This window comes from Garra rufa, chromosome 20, assembly GCF_049309525.1.
Source record: "Garra rufa chromosome 20, GarRuf1.0, whole genome shotgun sequence".
Taxonomy (NCBI): domain Eukaryota; kingdom Metazoa; phylum Chordata; class Actinopteri; order Cypriniformes; family Cyprinidae; genus Garra; species Garra rufa.
The window spans coordinates 32026925-32048915 of record NC_133380.1 but is presented as its reverse complement, the minus strand read 5'-3'; the positions used below and the strand labels follow the sequence as shown (position 1 = coordinate 32048915).

Sequence of the window (21991 nt, the reverse complement as noted above, 5' to 3'; positions counted from 1 at the left end):
TCATAATTCCTCCTTTTGTGTTCCAATGGAAAAAATACCTGCATACAGGTTTGAATAAAGTAAACCAAAGAGACTATTTAAATTTTTGGATGAACTACTCCTTTAAGGCACAAGCAGATGTGCAAGACGTGGAACTGACTGAGCATGTTTGATGCAAATGTTGGCGTGTCATGTGGATGCTGCTGATTTGCCTTGCCACCATGCAAAAGTTGAGACACACCAAACCAAGCATCACACACATGAGGGGGACTGATGGCCTGCATGATGTTCTCGTCTCTTTGGGTCGGAATAGTTTGTCTTGCGCATGAGGTGAGAGAAAGACTGAATGGGAGCAAATATGAATGTGTGGATTACCTCGAGGCCTCTGTTTCTCGGCGTCATAGATCATTACCACCTCTGTGACCTTCAAAAGGGAGAGAACACGATCCATGAAGGACAAAACGGACAGCATAGATACATGTTACATACAGTGGGGTCCAAAGGCATGATAAAATATTGAATTTAAACCTGGAAATACCAGAGAAACGTCATGTAAAATAAAAAAAGATGATAATAAATATATTTTAACCTGTTGGACTCCATTGCATATGCTCATTTGTACACCGTTGTACAACATTTTTTATGGAATTTATCTACAAAAAAATGGTAAACAAAATGGTACATTTCTGCATCTGTGTCCATCTCACCACTCCAAATCTGTTGAAATAATCCCTGAGTTCAGCTTCACCGCAATTATGAGGAATTCCACCCACAAATATCTTCTTAGATTTATTGCTGTCACTTTTGCTCCCCTTCTAAAACACAAAAAACAGAACATTTGAGTTTTTTTAGGGTTAGGCAAAGGCTAGACAATAATAGCAATTAATAACTATAATTCTCAAGCTCTAATGAAGATAATTTCTTACCCAGCCGTCTTTTGCCCGAGTCTTCTCAGGCTGCATACCTCTAGGCGTACAAGGCTTTGGGTCGATCTGCGAGAATAACAGAAAACACTTATTTAGTAAAAAAATCAAAGCAGAACTCCATTAGACTACTTGATCTTTGAGGTGGGCATAAAAGGTGATGCATTTATCATGACTGGGCAAAATGGGATTATCAGTAAATCTCCTTACATTTCTTCCATCCAGGTTATGAGGTTTGGTGTCCAGGACTGTTCGTACGCAGTTGGGGTCTTTAAACTTAACAAAGCCGAAGCCCCTGGACTGATTTGTGCTTTTGTCTTTCATGATGACACAATCCACAACCTCTCCGTATTGAGAAAAGTAGTTTCGCAAAGTCTCTAACAAAACACAAAAAAGGAATAATAAGGACAAAAATGTTACTTTTGATACATTTAGATCTGTGGATCAACTGGTTAGAGACCAGATACCATATATGTGACCCTGCACCACAAAACCAGTCTTAAGTCGCACAGGTATATCTGTAGCAATAGCCAAATATACATTGCATGGGTCAAAATTATTGATTTTTCTTTTATGCCAAAAATCATTAGGATATTAAGCAAAGATCATGTTTCATGAAAATACTTTGTACATTTCCTACCATAAATATATCAAAACTGAATTTTTGATTAGTAATTTGCATTGCTAAGAACTTCGTTTGAACAACTTTGAAGGCAATTTTCTCAATATTTGGATTCTTTTGCACCCTCAGATTGCAGATTTTAAAATAGTTGTATCTCAGCCAAATATTGTCATATCCCAACAATCTATATACACCACTGGAAAGCTTATTTATCAGCTTTCAGGTAATGTATACATCGCAATTTAAGAGTTTAAGGTTTTGTGTTCCAGGGTCACATATTGATGGTTTGCATGACATGCCCTCAACCTTAAAAACCAACGTAATATCTGAATTTTAAAGCACCACCAGCTGAGAACCACTGCTTCAAAGCTTTTCTCTTTAGAGCCACACTGACAAATTCGAAAACATTACATGCACAATGCAGCGCAGATGTATTATATATTATAGATACATTATATCTGCCTACATATTGTTATTAGAAATCTCCATTAGCACTCCGGAGCATTCAGAGGCCTGTTTTCCTAAAATGCATTAGCTGTGCTGCATAAATAGTAAGCAAGCATTTTCAACACTGATATTAATAAAAAAAAAGTTTCTTGAGCAGAAAATCAGAATATTAAAATGATTTCTGAAGCATTAATGCAGTAATGATGCTGAAAATTTAGCACATTAATTAATTACATTTTAAAATAGAAAGCAATGCTGATATTTTATAATATTACTGTTTTTACTGTGTTTTTGATCAAATAAATGCAGCCTGGTTGGGGCTTGTTTAAAAACATTTGTGACCCTGGACCAAAAAAAAAAACAGTCATAAGGGTAAACATTTTTAAACTGAGATTTATACATCATCTGAAAGCTAAATAAATAAGCTTTCCATTGATGATTTGTTAGGATAAGACAATATTTGGCCAAGACACCACTATTTGAAAATCTGAAATCTGAGGGTGCAAAAAGATCTAAATATGGTTAAAATTTCCTTTAACGTTGTTCAAATGAAGTTCTTAGCAATGCACATTACTAATCAGAAATTAAGTTATTATATATTTACGGTAGAAAATTTACAAAATGTCTTAATGGAACATCTTTACTTAATATCCTAATATTTTGGCATTAAAAAAATAATAAATAAATTTGACCCATACAATGTATTATTGGCTATTGCTACAAATATACCCGAGCTAATTAAGGCTGGTTTTGTGGTCCAGGATTTTACCAACCCTAAACTTAAACGATAGTGAAACCGATATGATATACAAGGAATTTTCTTTTAAGTGCTCCCGCATGTTTTATAAACATACCAGCTGATGAACCAAAGGTCAAAATGCAGAATACTACAATTCTGTTTTATAAGCAGCAACATGTCAAAGCAAGAATGGCGGTTATAAACATTACATAAATCATCATATGACGTGAATGACAAGTACCGCACACAAGGCTTTGAAAAAAACATTTAAAAAGAAAGCGTTATATGAACAATATTAGATCATTTTCCATCGATTGCGTTTTACGCATGCTATTTGATACAGGCTTCATCCGATTTCTGGAGCTTGCGTCTAACCGGCTCTCTCACTGAAAAGGCAAGCTCAGCCCCTGAGTGACAGACTGGTTTCTACACTTGCCGAGCAAATATAAGTTTATGGAGGATGTTGCGGCGTGCATCACTCCAGCAGAGACTTTTAATGCTTTTAATGAAACACACACTACAGGCTTGAAGTGCACACGCTTGCATTATTCAAGAGGAACTAATGTTACTGTATTAAACAATATGAGGGTTAATATGACAGTAACACTCACCCTGGGTGGTGCTCCAATCCAATCCACCCACAAACAGCTTCCTGCAACACAAAGATGAGGGAACGTCACAATGCATTTGTGTTCATTCAGAAAGGAACATGAGTCAAGGTGAAGGAGAAAAAACACGTTCGCCCTTGGCACTGAAAGCATGATCTGACTGATCTGTGCGGTCTAACGGGTCATAATCAGAAACTAACCACTCTTTTGAATAACCCAGATCCACTCTAAAGCCAGCTCAGACAGAGCCGGTTTAGCAAATCTACCTGGCTGATGTAAACTGCTGCAGGCTGGGTCATAATCTGATGCATTGTTTTTCTCTTTTGATCTGATTATGAATTTTACAGCATAAAAAGTAGAGATGAAATCCTCCGATATGATTATAGCAGTGATACAAGCATTCAGTTCGTTATTATAAACTTATAAACATAATAACAAAAGCACATACAAGACTATAACGTCAGTTTGATTATAAATCTAGAAAGAAAGCGATGTAAACCTCCAGTTTGTGTTTTATAAGTTTTACACTATAAAAGTAGAGTGATTACATTCTCCAGTTTGTTTATAAGAAACTTACAGTAATACAAGCCTGCAGTTTGACAGCTTCAGCTTTGACAGCTGATCCGTTTTTCTGTCAATCTATCTCTTTGCTTATTTATTCATGCATTTCCTCGGTTGAAAATAAGCGAAACAACATGTCGTTATCAAACTGAAGGAGTTTACTGGTGCACCAGTGTGAGTGCGGAGCTCGGCAGGCTGCTTCGCTGGTATCTGCTGTCCTCCGGGCGGCCCGCTGCGCATCTTTCTCCGCTGGAACAGGACGGGTAGGTTACATCCAAACACCGTCATATAACACACCATGTCTTACCCGATTTCATCTCCAGCTAAGTTGCTGTTCATCTCCGTGGCGAGGGTTGTGGACGGGAGTGCTGACATGGGTCCGCTCGCTCGGTCTCCTGCCGGTCTCCGCCGCCCGGGAAGGTCACACTCCGCTTTCGGTTCAAACCGAATCTGCGCAACACTGACGCGAGCCACGGGGCGCCCCAGCAAGGGCGGTGCAATGAGAGCGCAGCATGATGGGAAATTGAGTCCGCTAGACTGAAAAAAAAGAAAAAGAGAAGAAATTCATTGTATATATACGCCATTCTACAGAATTGATACAAACTGCTGTCCCAGAACCAAAAAAACACATTGAATAAGCATTTAAAGGGGTCATCGGGTCCAAAACTAACTTTTCCAAGTTGTTTGAACATTAATGTATGTTGGCAGTTTGTGTACACAACCACCCTACAATGATAAAAATCCACCCAGTGGTATTTTTTTAATCTTTATCTAAATATCTAAAGTAATATCCCCTTTGTAAAATCATGTCATTCTCAGCTTCTTGTCGTTGTGACTAAACTCATTTGATTGACATTAGCGTCTTACCTTAGCCCCGCCCTCACCGAGCTGAAACATTCCGAATACGATCGCCATTGTGTGACTCAGGTGCAGGGGAAGACTCTAATTGGGCGATTGAGGTGTTCTGTTGTTGGATGTAGCTAATAATGAACAAAGCAGTAGTCATTTACTCCTGACATCTGAGCCGCTGAAGACCCAGAGGTTTAATCATAGACTGTAAAAAATATGGACGTAGTGTCCGTGACGTCATCCGTAGGATTCTGAAGAGCGATTTTGAAGCCTATAGTGGGCGGGATTCGGCCGTCGCCATCTTGGAATCGCGTCATCGCACGTCACTCCCGGATAATCAAAAATGGACAATAAGGCGGGACATGGGTGGAGCTGGGTGCTGAAACCACGCCTACTTAGCGCGCCAGTGGTGACAGCAGCGGCAATCCCCCGTCACACAAGTGGCCACGCCCTTAATTATGCAGAACTTTACGGCTTAATATAACTTAAACGGATGAGTTATAAAAAAAATTTACCCCCCTCACAGTTGACATGAAGGGCGAGATTAGCTATTTAGTCTAAAACCATTTTTTGAACCAGGCTGTAAACATGTTTTTTTCTGCTGTAAAGTTGGGAATTTTAACATGGGGAGTCAATGGGACTGACTCCCTTTTGCAGCCAGTCTCATGCGGCCAGTCGATGAATTGCAGTTTAAGCCACTTCCGTGTTGGTTTCAATAGAGAGAGCGGGAGGTTGCTGCTTGGGTTTAACATTACTTTCGTTTTTAAATGGAAAGCGCCAATCCCGATCTACATATGCATCTCCTCGTGCAAACGTTCCTGATGCAGCTTCACCCACAGCAGAAGTGAGTATAAGGGTTTTTTATGAATCTTTGCAAAAGGCCTTTCTTAATAATGTGCTTGTTGGCAAGTTTCGATGATAAATGTGGCTAAAAGCGGCAAAAGTAAACATAATCCCAGAGAGGGGTGGGGCGAGCAGAGCTCGGTGGCATTTAAAGGGGCCATGTCTTAAAATGAGCTGAAATTTTGCAGAGCTGATTTTGACTAGGTAAAATGGTGTTTTTACACTACTATTGAGAATTTTTAACCAAAGTATATTAGAGACCTTTCATTAAGACCCTAAAGAATCATATGAACTTGAAAATGGGCATCCGATGACCCCTTTAAGGCGAGACAATGCAGGTGAATAGGGTAAAAAAAAAAGTTATCACCTTACCCAGTTAATTGATTACATTGATAATTGCAAACGTTTTCTAAAATGTTAGGTTTTAATATGCAAATAAGGCATTATTTAATGAAATATGCGCTAATAGTACAAAAATCGAAACACTGGATGAAGTCAGTTTCAGTTTCAGATTCTTATTTAATTTTATGACATATTAGAGTCAACTGTTTACAGAGGGGGTTTTGGGTATCTCATTTTGTCACTCCATAATTCAGAAAAAAATAGAACCTACATTACAGGTGAAGATTTAGAACTGTTATCTTGGTTGCAAAAAGCACTGAATAAAAGGGTATGATTAATTGTGGCCAATGTGTATTAGAAATAGGTTAGATTTTTTTAAATTAAAGAACAAAAGGATTAATGATACAGATTTATTTTCACAGCCTTCTTTGATCATATTAACCAAGGGTATGAATAATTTTGAGCACAACTGTAGATGTAATTATTAAGTTAGCAACATTAGCATATACCACTTAAAAATTCATTTGATTTTGAAGAATGTCCTGGCTATTTTTTTAATATAGGCTAGTGAAAATTCATAAGGACTGAGGCTGTCCAGCTTTAAGGAACCACTGATGATTCATTTTATTCTCATAAAAGTTCAAAGACTGCAATAAGCAATTCAGGAATGAATCATACTTTTTCATCTGTTTTTTTCAGTGATTTGCTTGTGCAGGCAGTGTTGCCAGACGTCTGATAATTATCGCATTTGTACAAAAATTTTGACCTCTATATGAAGTACGATCAATAATGAAAAAAATCCCATAATGTACAATATTTTCAGAATTTTGTGACACTTCAAATGATGGTCTTGGTAAGAGCTTCTATACTCCAGCTATAGATCCTACATCTACTGTGCTCTGCTTTTAAGCCAACAAGTACTATTAATGCAGCATCTGGCAACATGCTGGCTTCTGATGAGATAGTCTAGTTATTTATCTATTTTGGTAATTTGCAGGTCGTGTCAAAAAGTTGTTGGTCTGGATAAAACACTCTTAAAAATAAAGGTGCTTTACTAGGTTCTTCACAGTGATGCCATAGAAGAACCATTTTTGGTTCCACAAGGACCATTTAGTCAAAGGTTCTTTAAAGAACCATCTCTTTCTTACATTTTCATAATCTGAAGAACCTTCTTTTCCCACAAAGAACCTTTTGTGAAACAGAAAGGTTTCTCAGATGTTATGTTCTTTATGGAACCATTTAAACAACCATTTAAACAAAAAAGGTTCTTCTATAGCATCATGAAGCACCTTTATTTTTAAGAGTAGCTGTGTTCTATGTTTGCCTCTTGTAATTTTGAGCTTCTGGTATGATACTTGGACATAATCTGGCAACACTGGTTCCAGGCCACAAAACAGGTCCGATTTCTTTGCAAGTCAGACTGATTCAGTACTTGACTCACTGATCCGGTTAAAGTGGTTAACAGCTCACTGGAAGGAAGATTTAGTCCATATTTCAGTGTTTCTCACACTAAGCCATGTGACTTCAGAAGGCTTGAAATAAACTGCATGAACCACTTTTACAAAATTTCTAATATTTTATGGTGCTTTTACAGTCTTTTTGAAACATAAATTCAATCACTATTTAATGTAAATGCATGGGCCTGTACATTTCTTTCTTTACTGGTTTGTATAACCCTGAGTGAGTAAATGAGGACCGAATCCATTTTTTGTGAACTATCACTTTAAGAAATTTCATTTCGGAGTGTGCTTAATTGTGATCCAGTGATAAGTTGTTTGGATTGTACTATCAGCAGGTTCAGCAGGTTCAAAAATACACTGTTGGGGGTGCAGTTATCAGTGTTTACAGGACATGAGAAGAAGCTACTACAGCATAGAGTATGAAAACCAAAGAGGATTTATACGCAGCCAAATATTTCTATTAATTAATGAATAAATCTACTGTATTAATCAGTTGGGAATTTGATTGAATAACATCCACATAACCTAAGCAGGAAAAATAAATGAGCTCTTATTCAATTTAAATGAATTAATTCAAATATCCCATAGTGTTTTGTTTGCCACTTACAGAATGTGAATTGTTCAATGCAAAGAGATCTATTAAAATGTTCCAGTTATATCAATATCAATATCAATTTTTTCAAAACTATTTTGTGACATAGGAATGTTGGGTATGCAAGTAGCCTATGAATTATTAACTAAAATATTGACGAAAACAACAAAAAATGTGGCCGTTCTGCATGTAAATAGTTCAGAAAGTCCACTTGCTCTGTACCATTACACAACCTTAACTATCAGTCTGACACGATTAGAGTTAATAGTGAGACTGCCTTTTGAAACTACTTAAATGCACACTTTTTTTTTCAGCATAATTTGTTATCCAGCATGATCATGATCAGTGCTGGGGAAAGTTACTTTTAAAAGTAATGCATTACAATATTGAGTTACTCCCTAAAAAAGTAACTAATTACGTTACTTTGTTACTTGTTATGGAAAGTAATGTGTTACGTTACTTTTGCGTTACTTTTTAAATCTGGGCAGGGCTTGCTTGTTTGTTTTTAATATAAAAAGTTATATTATTTGCAAATGTAAAGCCTTTTCACAGCAAAAGCCTCAGGCTTAGAGAAAAGTAAATTCATGTCTGTACAGCGGACCGCAGAAGAAAAAATGTCAACTCTTTAGCAATAAAAAAAGGAAAACAAATGTTCGATTATCTTGAGTAATTTTTGCTTATTAGTATGGATGAATTGGATCATCGAAGGTCGGCAACAAAGACATCGGTTAATAAAATGGGATTAAATATATAAAATATTTTTGTATTATTTAACATATTTAATTTTTGCAGGTTTGCGTCATATTCTGAGTTGAATTTGACTGTTTTTATTCAGCTTGAGGAATACTGTTTCTATGTTTTTATTTAGTGAGTAAGATGAATGAATGCACGTTCACATTTATTCTAGAACTAAAGTAACATCTTACTCATTATTTCTCTCAACATGGGGACAGGAGAGCTTTTAATCAATAAATGGAGAAAAAAAGTAACTGCGGTTACTTATTTGAAAAAATGATTCAGAAATGTTGTTGTCAATTAAAAACTAATGCGTTACTTTAGTTATTTGAAAAAAGTTATATTATTAAGTAACTTGCGTTACTTGTAATCCGTTACCTCCAACACTGATCATGATGTTAGTCCCCATTGCCTCAAAAAACACTATGCAACTCAATATAGCGTTTGTCAACTGTATGGTTACCAATGTTCTTCAAAACATATTTTGTGTTCAGAAGAAGAAAGAAACTCACACAGGTTTGGAACAACCTCAGGATGTGTAAACAACATAATTTTCATGATTAAGTGATCTATCCCTTTAAATTAGTTTTTGAGTTCCAGATTTGTCTCAGACTTTTTCATAACATATCAAAGTGCCATTGTGCTGCACAGTGTTGGGGAAAGTTACTTTTTAAAAGTAATGCATTACAATATTGAGTTACTCCCTAAAAAAGTAACTAATTACATTACTTAGTTACTTTTTTATGGAAAGTAATGCGTTAAGTTACTTTTGCGTTACTTTTTAAATCTGGGCAGGGCTTCCTTGTTTTTTTTTTAAATATAAGTTCTATTATTTGCAAATGTAAAAGCCTTTTCACATATTCAACATATTTAATTATTGCAGGTTTGCGTCATATTCTGAGTTAAATTTCACTGTTTTTATTAATTTTGAGGAATACTGTATCTGTTTTTTTTGCATGTTCACATTTATTCTAGAACTAGAGTAACATCTTACTCACGATTTCTCTCAACATGGGGACAGTAGAGCTTTTAATCAATAAATGGGAGAAAAAAGTAACTAGCGTTACTTATTTGAAAAAGTAACTTTTCAATTAAAAAGTAATGCGTTACTTTCCTAGTTACTTGAGAAAAGTTTATTATTGCGTAACTTGTAATGCGTTACCCCCAACACTTGTTTTGCACTATAGTTCTGCCACATGAGAATGCATAACCAATACTTTTAAATAGTGAGGGCTACAGCTGTTGGGTTAACCATCATGAATCAGAAACTGCTCCAGCTGTCTGTCTAGAGAGCAATGCATGTGAGAGAGAGACCACCCCTTTCTCAGAGGACTCCTTATCAACACTCACTCTTTGACTACACTGACTCTTGCACAATCAGCAGTTCTTTAAGTATATAACACTCGAGTCCCGACAGAGACGATCTCTTCGGCCACTGCGCGTTGAAACAACACCACACATCTGTCAACATTCAACAGTCCACCATGACCACCGCTCAGCCGATCTTCTCAAAGGGCGAAAACTGCAAACAAGTGTGGCACGACGCGAATGCTGACTACAATGAGGCCGACACACACTTGGAAATCATGGGAAAACCTGTTATGGAGCGCTGGGAAACTCCATACATGCACTCTCTTGCAACAGTTGCTGCATCTAAAGGTAAAGTCGTATTAATTCCTGATTAGCTGAAACAACAATGAGTGAATGAAGACATTTTGTTGCGTTGTTATTGTTGTCAAGTTAACATACTTTACCACAGTCCTAAAGTTTTAGTGTCAATATTATCTGTCAAAAACTTTAAAACGAGACATGTTCTCAATAACCCTGCAAAATTGTGAATTCTACTATGGCGAAGGGACGCCATAGTAGAATTACGGTTCTCAAATGAATCCTTCAGTTGAGTCGAATCTTTTGAACAAACCGATATAGATGATTCGTCCGTGAATGTGATTCACAAGTCAACTCACTGATTCATTGATTCAGAAGTTTTTGCACAGTAAGATTTTTAATGTTTTTTAAGAATTCTCTTTTGCTCACCAAGCCTGCATTTATTTGATCGAAAATACAGGGAAACCAGTAATATTGTGAAATATTTTTACTATTTTAAAATAACGTTTTTTTTTTTTTATTTGAATATATTTTAAACTGTAATTTATTTTTGTGATCAAAGCTGCATTTTCAGCATCATTTTACTCTGGTCTTCAGAGTCTCATGATCCTTCAGAAATCATTCTAATATGCTGATTTGCTGTTCAAGAAACATTTATTATCATTATAATCAATATTTACAAGAGTGAGTACATTTTTGTTATGATTCTTTGATGAATAGAAAGATTCGAAAATCAGCATTTATCTGAAATAAAAAGCTTTTAAAACAATGCCAAGCTTGGAGTCAGTATAATTTGTTTTTTTGCAAGGATGCTTTAAATTGATCAAGATTTCTATTTTAGATAAATGCTGTTCTTCTGAACTTTCTATTCATCAAAGAAACCTGAAAAATCAGGTTTCTACTAACTGTTTTTCAACATCATAATAATAATAATCAGAATATTAGAATGACTTCTGAAGGATGACTGAATACTGAAGTAATGATGCTAAAAATTCAGCTTTGAAATCAGGAATAAATTACATTTGAAAATATATTCAAACAGAAAGCAGTTGTTTTAAATAGTAAAAAAATATTTCAAAATCGTACTGTTTTTGCTGTACTTTGAATCAAATAAATGCAGGCTTGGTGAGCAGAAGAGACTTATTTTATTTTAAATAAAACGTTAAAAATCGTACTATTCAAAAACTTCTGACTGGTAGTGTATACAAACAAGTTGACTTTTTTTTAACTTAAATGGACGAATAAATTTACAAAACGAATCAAATCGTAATACACACCCGTATGGTTCTACATTTGGCTTTTTTAAAGACCATTTTAGAGCATGGACGCAATTGGAGAACTGCTAAATCAGTTTGAAACGATTTGTTCGAAAGAACCGATTCCAGAAACGAGTTCCCCTCACAACTATGGCGAAGACTTGGCTTATGAATATTAATGTAGAATAGCTGACGTTGCTTCGTAACATTCACGGAGCGTCCAATGGCGTTACCTAATTAATATTAATCACTTACTTCTTCACATTAGTAGAATTCCTTGTACGTGAACATTCACGTTGTAGCCCCCAGATAAGAATCCGTTATCTGTAAGTGTGACACAAACACGTGCTTGCGCCACGACGACAGGTGCAAAACTTCCACACGCAAACTACACACACACAAGTAAAACACTAGGTAACCGAATCCGATTCAGTTACTTCTCACTTGAAAGCTACGAGACGGCGCGCTCATGTCGCGCGGGAATGCGCGTGCCTTTTGTGTTGTTGCATTCAAACGCGTTATTTCTGACTGAATATTTCACTTACATTCAAAAAGTTAATCCAGGATGCTGTTTTTCATAAAGTGTACCTAACAGAGCATGTGTCACATCAATGGTTTACACACTGAATTTCTAGAAAGGCGATTCATTTGAGAAGGGCAGGAGCTAGTGACCTCTCCTTTACTACTTACTCCTCACATGCCTATTTTTACTCCTTTCTGAAATATCAGCTCCTCTGGCTCCAGGGCCAGGACCTTTCCAATGACCACCACTCTCAATAATATGGCTTAGTAAAATGAAAGTGTTTTAACAAGTAGTATATTATGAATAAGAAACCATGTTAATCAGCATAAACAACTTGTCTCCTGTTGTTTGCGAATGTAGGAGGAAGGGTGCTCGAGATCGGCTTTGGGATGGCCATAGCAGCCACTAAAGTGGAGTCTTTCCCCATTGAGGAGCACTGGATCATTGAGTGCAACGATGGTGTATTCCAGAGGCTACAGGAATGGGCCAAAAGTCAGCCACATAAAGTAAAGAAAATATATCTAGGCCTATATCTGATTTGTGTTGTGTTGTGTTGTTATTACAAATGAGTGGAAACTATTCATTGTTTTGTTATACTTGCATAGGTTGTTCCTCTGAAAGGCCTGTGGGAAGAAGTGGTGCCAACCCTACCTGACAATCACTTTGATGGTAAAATCATTTTAATATTTACTCTAATGTAAGCAAAATATCTTCCTGAAGTTTGGTCAAATTTGTCACATTCATAATGGTAACCTTCAGTACTAAGGAGGTGAAAAGTTGCTCATGGCTATAAAATATAAAAATATATATAGTCTTAGGTTTTTTTCTTGATAGAAATAACCTTTTGACAGAAAAGTGACAGTAAAGATGGTAAAGACAGTTCTTTTGGACGTTCTATTTAATAAAGAATCCTGAAAAGAAAGCAGTCTTGCAAAAATATAAAGCAGCACAACTGTTTTCATCGTTTATAGTGTTAAGAAATGTATCCTGAACAGCAAATCAGAATATTAGAATGATTTCTGAAGGACCATGTGACTGAAGACTGGAGTACTGATGCTGAAAATTCAGCTTTGCATCATAGAAAAAAATTATATTTTATAATATATTCAAATATAACAGAGATATTTTAATTTGTAATAATATTTAGCATTTTTATGGTATTTTGTTGAATATAAGAGACTTATTTTTTAAACATTAAAAAAATGTAACCAACACCAAACTTTTGTACAATGGTGTAAATTTTGTCTAATATTTGTATTATACACTACCAGTCAAAAGTTTTTGAACAGTAAGATTTTTAATGGTTTTTTTTTTTTTTAAAGAAGTCTCTTCTGCTTACCAACTATTATAGTTTTTATTCATATTTTAAATTGAGGTTTTTATAATATCGTCTTTTATGTTAATTTTAGATAACGTTTTTAATTTTTTTATTTTTAAAGAAGTCTCCTCTGCTTACAAACCCTGCATTTATTTGATCCAAAGTACATCAAAAACAACACAATTTTGAAATATTTTTGCTATTTAAAATAACTGTTTTCTAGAAACATTTATTATTATTATCAATATTTAAAACAGTTGAGTACATTTCTTCAGGATTCTTTGATAAATAGAAAGATCCGAAGATCAGTATTTATCAAAAATAAAAAGCTTTTGTAACATTATACACTATACCATTCAAAAGCTTGGAGTCAGTGAAAAGAAACGATAGAAATGATAGAAATAGAATGCTTTAAATTGATTTATAATGTTACAAAAGGTTTCTATTTCAGATAAATGCTGTTCTTCTGAACATTCTATTCATCAAAGAAACCTGAAAAAATTTACTCAGCTGTTTTCAATATAATAAGAAGAAAAATAAATGTTTTTTGAGCAGCAAATCAGAATATTAGAATAATTTTTGAAGAATCAGTTGACACTGAAGACTGGAGTAATGATTCTGAAAATTCAGCTTTGAAATCACAGGAATAAATTACATTTTAAAATATATTCAGATAGAAATGTTTTTTAAATAGTAAAAATATTTCACAGTTTTTCACAGGCTTGATGAGCAGAAGAGACCAAAAAAAAAACTACTTTTTGACTAATAGTGTATAAAGTTGCAATTAAGCGAGAAATGTATAAAATACTCACGTATATTTTCGTCCTCTAATCGCAGGTATTCTTTACGACACATATCCTTTGTCAGAGGAGACCTGGCACACACATCAGTTTAACTTCATCAAGGTTTGCGGATAGCTACATTGAAACCATTTGAGTTGTTTGCTGTGAGGGATCACTCTCCATTTTGTCAAAGTGTTTCCTAATCACAATGAACTGTTTTGTCAGGGTCATGCTAACAGACTGCTGAAGACTGGCGGTGTGCTCACATACTGTAATCTCACTTCCTGGGGCGAGCTGCTGAAAAACAAATATAATGACATTGACAAAATGTTCCAAGTGAGTAACTCAATTCCTAACAACTACATCCATATCATTGTACTCTGGTTTTTTTTTATGATGATGTCTACTCTACGTTTTGTTTTCTTTAGGACACACAAGTTCCCCACCTGGTGGAAGCTGGATTCAAAAAGGAGAAGATCAGCGCCACGTTGATGGACATCAGTCCTCCCAGTGAATGCAAATACTATTCCTTTAATAAGATGATCACACCAACTATTGTTAAAGAATAAAAAATTTGAATTATTTAATTCATTTATAAGGGTGAATTGCGTTAAATTCTCTCAAGATCATAGAAAAAGGTTTTATAAATGACTATTCATAGTTGTGCCATTCAAAGACATTTATTTCTTTTCTTTTTTGATTGTACTACATCAAAATAAACACTACATAATTTAAATATGGCTACAATGTTGTGCTTTGTGTTATATTTAATAAGGTGCTCAGTGTTGTCAGTGTATAAAAGTTTACATACATTTGATTCCTAACATTTGATGTTATCTGAATGATCCACAGCTGTGTTTTTGTTTAGTGATAGTGGTTCATGAGTCCCTTGTTTGTCCTGAACAGTTAAACTCCCTGCTGTTCTTCAGAGACAAAACTTCAGGTCCCACAGATTCTTGGGTTTTCCAGCAATTTTGTGTATTTGAACCCGTTCCAGCAATGACTGTATGATTTTGAGATCTGTCTTTATACACTGAGGACAACTGAGGGACTCATATGCAACTATTACAGAAGGTTCAAACACTCACTGATGCTCCAGAAGGAAAAGGAAAAACACTTTTGGAATGTTAAAGATCAGGGTAAATTGTACTTCTTTTGTCTTCTGGGAAACATGTAAGTATCTTCTGTAGCTGAAAATAAAATATGATGTTTAGGCAAAATAAGAAAATGTACACATCATCTTTCTGTTCATAAGTTTTCACCCCCCAGCTTCTAATGCATTGTTTTTCCCTTCTGAAGCATTAGTGATTGTTTGAACCTTCTGTAATAGTTGCATATGAGTCCCTCAGTTGTCCTCAGTGTGAAAAGATGGATCTCAAAATCAAACTGTAATTTATGGAAAGGATTCAAATACACACAAATGCTGAAAAACCAAATAATTTGTGGGACCTAAAGGATTTTTACTGAATAACAGCGAGCAGTTTAACTGTTTAGGACAAACAAGGGACTCATGAACAACTAATTTTTTTTTTTTGTTTGTTTGTTTAGTGCATCAAATTAAAACTAAATGGAAATAAGAAATGTTCCCTTAAAGGAGTAGTGCACTTTCAGAACAAAAATTTACAGATAACATCCAAGATGTTTGTGTCTTTCTTTCTTCAGTCGTAAAGAAATTATGTTTCTTGAGGAAAACATTTCAGGATTTCTCTCAATATAATGGACTTATATGGTGTTCCTAAGTTTGAACTTCCAAAATGCAGTTTAAATGCAGCTTCAAAGGGCTCTAAACGATCCCAGCCGAGGAAGAAGGGTCTTATCCAGCGAAACAATTGGTCATTTTCTAAAAACATTTACAATTTATATACTTTTAATCTTTACACAGAGAACACACAGAGCTAGACAAGACGAGCATTTGAGATTAAAAAGAATATAAATTGTAATTTTTTTTTTTAAATAACCAATCGTTTCGCTAGATAAGACCTTCTTTCCTCGGCTGGGATCGTTTAGAGCCCTTTGAAGCTGCATTTTGGAAGTGCAAACTCAGGGACACCATAGAAGTCCATTATATGGAGAGAAATCCTGAAATGTTTTACTCAAAAAACATAATTTCCTTGCGACTGAAGAAAAACATCTTGGATGACAAGGGGGTGAGTACATTATCTGTACATTTTTGTTCTGAAAGTGAACTGCTCCTTTAACTAGCTTAAATAAAAAAGGTAAAATGTATATATATATATATATATATATATATTTTTTTTTTTGTTCCCCAAGTCATATTTTCTTTGGTTTTAGTTACCTAATAACGCTGCCTCAGCCTTAAGCTGCAGTTCCTTTGTACTTTTTTTTTTATTTTTGCTTAAGTCAGCTGTACAACATCTTGCAGGCATCTATCATTACAGTAAACTTCCTTCAGGTATTGTACCACTGAAGTATCTGTAAATTAGTGTTTTGCTCAAGAAGGTCATTCAAAATCTCAGGATTACAACAGGAATGTAGGTTAAGCAGCTAGAATTGGGTTATATGGCACTGCACACTCGCAGATTAGGAGTTTAGCGGTTGCTCAATGAGATTTCTTTTTTATTAGTACTGATTTGAAATTTGAAATTAGTTCAGTCCTGAACAGAATAAAGATCTGACTGGTTTGTTGGTGAAAATGGTGACAAATCCTAGCAAACTGTTTTATTTGACACTGTTAAACTATTAAAAGCACATTTGTTAACTGAAATAAAATGGAAATATATATAGTATGTGACCTTGGAGCACAAAACCAGTCATAAGGGTACATTTTTTTTTTGAAATTGAGATTTATACATCATCTGAAAGCTGAATAAATAAGCTTTCCATTGGTGTTTGTTAGGTATTTGGCCGAGATAGAACTATTTGAAAATCTGGAATCTGAGGGTGCAAAAGTATCTAAATTTTAAGAAAATCACCTTTGAAGTTGTCCAAACTAAGTTCTTAGCAATGCATATTACTAATTAAAATTAAGTTTTGATATATTTATGGTGGGAAATTTACAAAATATCTTCATAGAATATGATCATTACTTTTAGCATAACCGAAAAATCGATCATTTTGACCCATACAATGTATTTTTGGCTATTGCTACAAATATACCTGTGCTACTTAAAGACTCGTTTTGTGGTCCAGGGTCACATATAAATATTGAATACAAAGCAAACTCGATGAACATTTTAAAATTCTGCATTGGCAACTTAAGTACTAAAATAACTGACATAAATTACAATCTTTTAGAAAAAAAAAATAGTACATAAAATTTGAACAATTAAAAAAGAGAAAATAGAAACAAAACCCAAAAATACATTTTTGCATTTATACATATTAGAATTGATAACATTTTTATATTTTACTTTTGAGCTATTATGTATTATTCTCAGTTAATTGTTTTTAGTACTTAGTAAATTATTAAATCTGTGTATAATTGATTCAAATATATTAAGTCAGGATAAATACAGCAAATACGACCATTACAAAACGGGAGTCTGGGAGAAATGTGCATTAAATTTCACACAATTTCACATGGCTTCATTTACACCACTGAGGAGAATCCAAACTTTATTTAGATACCATTATATAGATTCAGTTCTGAACTGATTATTTGAAGAGCAAGTCAGATCAGACAATGACAAAACTATATCTGCATCAAACAGAAGTCAAGGCAGAAGTAAAGCAGAAAGACTTTATTGTAGCTACAAAGAGGAGGAGCTTGAGCTCAAACAAGAGCAGCTCCTGAGAAATCAGCCTTCTGAGCGCAACAAATGACCAGTATTAAATAAACATCTCAGAGCAGACACACAAACACAATCACACCTCACTTGCGATACCAAATTCTCATTTTCTTTTCTCGCTTGATCTTCTTCTGTAACTGCAGCGTTCCATAAAGCAGAGCCTCTGCTGTTGGAGGACAACCTGAATAAACAGACAGACAGATCATCTTACTATACACTTATTACAGACAATTCTGAGAAAGGCTATAGTAGGAATGAGCGATATAAACAATATTTACACTTTACTTTTTCATATACTAGCACTAGGAGGGATTATAGAAATTAACACTTTTATTTAACGAGGATGCTTTAAATTGACCAAAAGTGATGATAAAGACATTTATATTGGTACAAATGATTTCTGTTTCAGATAAATGCTGTTCTTCTGAACTTTCTATTCATCAAAAAACCCAGAAAAAAAAAATTCTACTCAACTGTTTTCAACATAATAATAATAATAAATGTTTTTTTGAATCAGAATATTAGAATGATTTCTGAAGGATCATATGTCTCATGTAATGATGCTAAAAAGATAATTTTGCTATATTATGGATCAAATAAATGCAAGCTTGGTGAGCAGAAGAGACTTCTTTTTTTTTTAACATTAAAAATCTTACTGTTCAAAAACTTTTGACTGGTAGTATACCATATAATATTTTTTTAATTTAATACATCAAAAACAGTGTCTAAAAGAAATGAATTAATAAAACTTTATTTAATGAAACCCTTAAAATGTCTTCAAAGGAAAATATAACAAAACATGGCATTTTTTCTGAACTGTATACATTAAAACATGAATGAAATAGTATTTTATTTGTATGATATTCCTAAAAACAATAATATTATTACTTTAAAAAGTACATTTTAGTTCATCTTGGAAAAATTATGACAGAAATATATTACTATTATATGCTATGTACTTGTATTAAAAATATATATACAAATTCAGTGTCTATTTGATGCTAGTCTTTTCCCCCCCAAATGAAACTGTGTAAAGCTGGTAAAGTGACTGTCAGAGTAGTTTATGTGCTCATATATTGAGACGCAGATGCTGAAAACACTGTGAGCAACACGTGTGTATCAGATGAAACCGCTTTCTTGCAGAACTTTAAATGAAACACACCTGGGACGTAGATGTCCACTGGAACAATGCGATCACAACCCCGAACCACTGAGTAAGAGTAGTGATAGTAGCCACCGCCATTAGCACAGCTGTCAGAAAGAAGTCAATTTTAGTACAAAACCATTGAAATATGATGAAAAAATAAACTAGTTTGTCCTGATCAGCTTATTTGTGTTTCTTACCTTCCCATGGAAATGACGTATCTGGGCTCTGGCATTTGGTCATACACCTGCAATTAGCAAGACACATACATTACACTGAAGCATATCAATATCAAAGGGTTAGTTCAGCCAAAAATTGAAAGTAGCCCATTATTTACTAACCCTCAAGCCATCCTAGGTGTATATGACTTCCTTTTTCTCAGACGAATCCAATCAGAGATATATTAAAAAATGTCCTGGCTCTTTTAAGCTTTATCATGGTGATAGGCGGGTATTTCTGTTAAACAGGTCAAAAGTAGTCCAATAAAGTGCATCCATCCATAATAAAAAGTGCCTCACACAGGTCTCTGAGGTGAATAAATGCGTTTTGTAAGAAAAATATCCATATTCAAAACATAATAATCACTTTAATCTAGCTAGCGCTCACTTTTGTACACGGAATCTGCTCCAGGCGGATGACGTCGGCATTAATGTTGGGCGATATGCTCAATTTTTCATATCATCAGCCTGTGAGATTGCCGATACACAATACCATCACACTAATTTATTTAATTACCTCTGTACTAAATACCGGAGCAGCTTCCATGTAAAACAGTGAGCGCAAGCTAGATTAAAGTGATTATTAAGTTTTGAATATGGATATTTTTCTCACAAAAACACACCGATTCGCTACAGGAGGCCTTTATTCAGCGCCAGAGCTGTGTGACGCACTTTTTATTATGGATGGATGCACTTTATTGGACTTGTTTTGACCTGTTGAAGAGAAACAGCCGCATATCGCCATGATAGAGCTTGAAAAGAGCCAGGACATTTTTTAATACAACTCCGACTGGATTGTTTGAAAAAAGGAAATCATATACGCCTAGGATGGCATGAGGGTGAGTAAATAATAGGCTAACTTTATTTTTTTTTTCCCAAAAGTGAAAATGCTGTTATTTACTCACCCTCATTTTGTTCCAAACCTGTATGAGTTTTTCTTTTGAGGAACACCAAAGTAGCATTTTAAAGAGGTCATATGATGTTGGTAAACAGCATTATTTTGTGTATTTGGTGTAAGGCAGTGTGTTTATGCAGTTTGAGGTTCAAAAAACATTATTTTCCACATACTATACATTACTGTTGCTCCTCTCTGCCCCGCCTTTCTAAACCGCCTTGATTTTTACAAAACTCATCGTTGATGAAAAGCGAGGTGTTCGCTGAATGGCCAGCTATCTGGTGCGTTGTGATTGGTTGAATACTTGAAACGTGTGAAGGAAATGTTATGCCCCTTATCATGTTGCGATCGTAGAACGAGAAACAACAAGCACTGCTCTACACTGCTCAAAACTCGCATTTGAATAGTCAGTAGCAAATTCTTTAAATACGAAAACGTACTTACAGGCTGCGAGTCAGACGCGTCACACTGTTCTTACAACATTGGAATTGCCCCACTTTATAGCCTTAACCCTTTGTGTTCCTCTGGCATTGTAAACTGCTCTCCCAGGTTCAGGAAACAGTCCTCTGTGAAATGCGCATCACCCACTCGAATATTTGCGTTGTACTGTTCCGGAAGAGTGTTGTAAATATAATCAACCACTGATTTCTAGTTGTGTCCTCATTTGGAAGGCCAAACAAAGTACTTTCGCTTTTGCAATGAAACACATCACGTCTCCACAACATGACGGCTGCAACAATACTACAGCCTGTAAAATTTACACCTTCTTTCTTTCCATATACATATGGGCGGTGTTATGCTAATCTACTCACCCCGTGACATGGACGTGCTTAAACGAGCCGTTTTAGAAAGGCATGTCTGAGTCTTAACTTTTATAATAAATATCACTTTGGACTTTGAGACTTTAAGATTTAGAAACCACATCATATGACCCCTTTAAAGGATGTTAGTTACAAAGCAGCTGACAGTAACCACTGACTTCCACAGTGTGGGAAAAAAAATACTATAGAAAGTCAATGGCTACGGTTGTTGTTTTTACCCACATTCTTCAACATATCTTCTTTTGTGTTCAGCAGAAGAGAGAAACTCAAACAGGTTTGGAACAACATGAGGGTGAGTAAATGCTGACAGAATTTTCATTTTTGGGTAAGCTATACCTTTAAACCTAGTAGTAAGCATTTATAACGACAGGCAAGTTTATTATTATTGATATGATGCAATTACCTTCCGCAATGCAGGAGCCATTTTGTTGGTTAGCGTTCCTGCGACGATCATGACATCAGCCTGTCTGGGACTGGCTCTGAACACGACACCAAACCGATCCATGTCATAACGAGGAGCAGCCATGTGCATCATCTCCACAGCACAACAAGCCAAGCCAAAGGTCATGGGCCATAAAGAGCTCTGAAAAACAAACATTTCACTTTTTTTAAACTTTCCCCCTCATTCTTAAAAAAAAAAGTTAAGTATATATATATATATATATATACAGGGGTTGGACAAAAAAACTGAAACACCTGGTTTTAGACCACAGTTAGTATGGTGTTGGGCCTCCTTTTTTTGGCCAATAGAGCATTTCGTCTTTGGAATTGTCATTTACAAGTCCTGCACAGCTGCCAAAGGCATTTTGAGCCATTCTCCTCTTGCAGATCAGGGGTCAGGTCACTACATGATACTGGTGTAGGAAAATGTTATCTGACTCGCTCCTCCAAAACACCCCAAAGTGGCACAATAATATTCAGATCTGGTGACTATGCATGCCATGGGAGATGTCCAACTTCACTTTTCTTGTTCATCA

At 35.2% G+C, this 21991-nt stretch overlaps 3 protein-coding genes across 5 annotated transcripts in view; 1 reads left to right on the top strand and 2 right to left on the bottom strand.

Moving 5' to 3' along the window:
• dazap1 (DAZ associated protein 1) overlaps positions 1 to 14347 on the bottom strand; it is a 38743-nt gene extending 24396 nt beyond the window's left edge. For all 3 annotated transcript variants that reach the window (XM_073826336.1, XM_073826337.1, XM_073826338.1), the window contains exons 1-7: positions 14218 to 14347; positions 4187 to 4416; positions 3322 to 3362; positions 1113 to 1279; positions 906 to 971; positions 687 to 794; positions 355 to 403 (exon numbers count right to left, since the gene is read on the bottom strand). In XM_073826336.1, the coding sequence (XP_073682437.1) occupies positions 355 to 403; positions 687 to 794; positions 906 to 971; positions 1113 to 1279; positions 3322 to 3362; positions 4187 to 4254 (499 nt within the window). In that variant the 5' untranslated portion in view covers positions 4255 to 4416; positions 14218 to 14347. The remainder of the gene's footprint in view (positions 1 to 354; positions 404 to 686; positions 795 to 905; positions 972 to 1112; positions 1280 to 3321; positions 3363 to 4186; positions 4417 to 14217) is intronic.
• gamt (guanidinoacetate N-methyltransferase) lies at positions 10067 to 14923 on the top strand. The gene is made up of 6 exons (XM_073826339.1): positions 10067 to 10359; positions 12448 to 12593; positions 12693 to 12756; positions 14243 to 14310; positions 14413 to 14523; positions 14616 to 14923. Exons 1-6 carry the CDS (start codon positions 10185 to 10187, stop codon positions 14754 to 14756), a joined length of 705 nt encoding a protein of 234 aa, XP_073682440.1. The 5' UTR covers positions 10067 to 10184; the 3' UTR covers positions 14757 to 14923.
• Positions 14924 to 17873: 2950 nt separating this feature from the next.
• ndufs7 (NADH:ubiquinone oxidoreductase core subunit S7) overlaps positions 17874 to 21991 on the bottom strand; it is an 8249-nt gene continuing 4131 nt past the window's right edge. The window contains exons 5-8 of the mRNA XM_073825924.1: positions 21418 to 21597; positions 19281 to 19327; positions 19099 to 19187; positions 17874 to 18117 (exon numbers count right to left, since the gene is read on the bottom strand). Of these exons, the coding sequence (XP_073682025.1) occupies positions 18020 to 18117; positions 19099 to 19187; positions 19281 to 19327; positions 21418 to 21597 (414 nt within the window). The 3' untranslated portion in view covers positions 17874 to 18019. The remainder of the gene's footprint in view (positions 18118 to 19098; positions 19188 to 19280; positions 19328 to 21417; positions 21598 to 21991) is intronic.

Excerpts from the sequence above, each read along its gene's own strand:
- gamt (XM_073826339.1), top strand. The coding sequence starts at position 10,185 with ATGACCACCGCTCAGCCGATCTTCTCAAAGGGCGAAAACTGCAAACAA. Across the intron at positions 10,360-12,447 it reads AACAGTTGCTGCATCTAAAG|GAGGAAGGGTGCTCGAGATC; the intron begins GTAAAGTCGTAT and ends TTGCGAATGTAG. Across the intron at positions 14,311-14,412 it reads ATCAGTTTAACTTCATCAAG|GGTCATGCTAACAGACTGCT; the intron begins GTTTGCGGATAG and ends CTGTTTTGTCAG.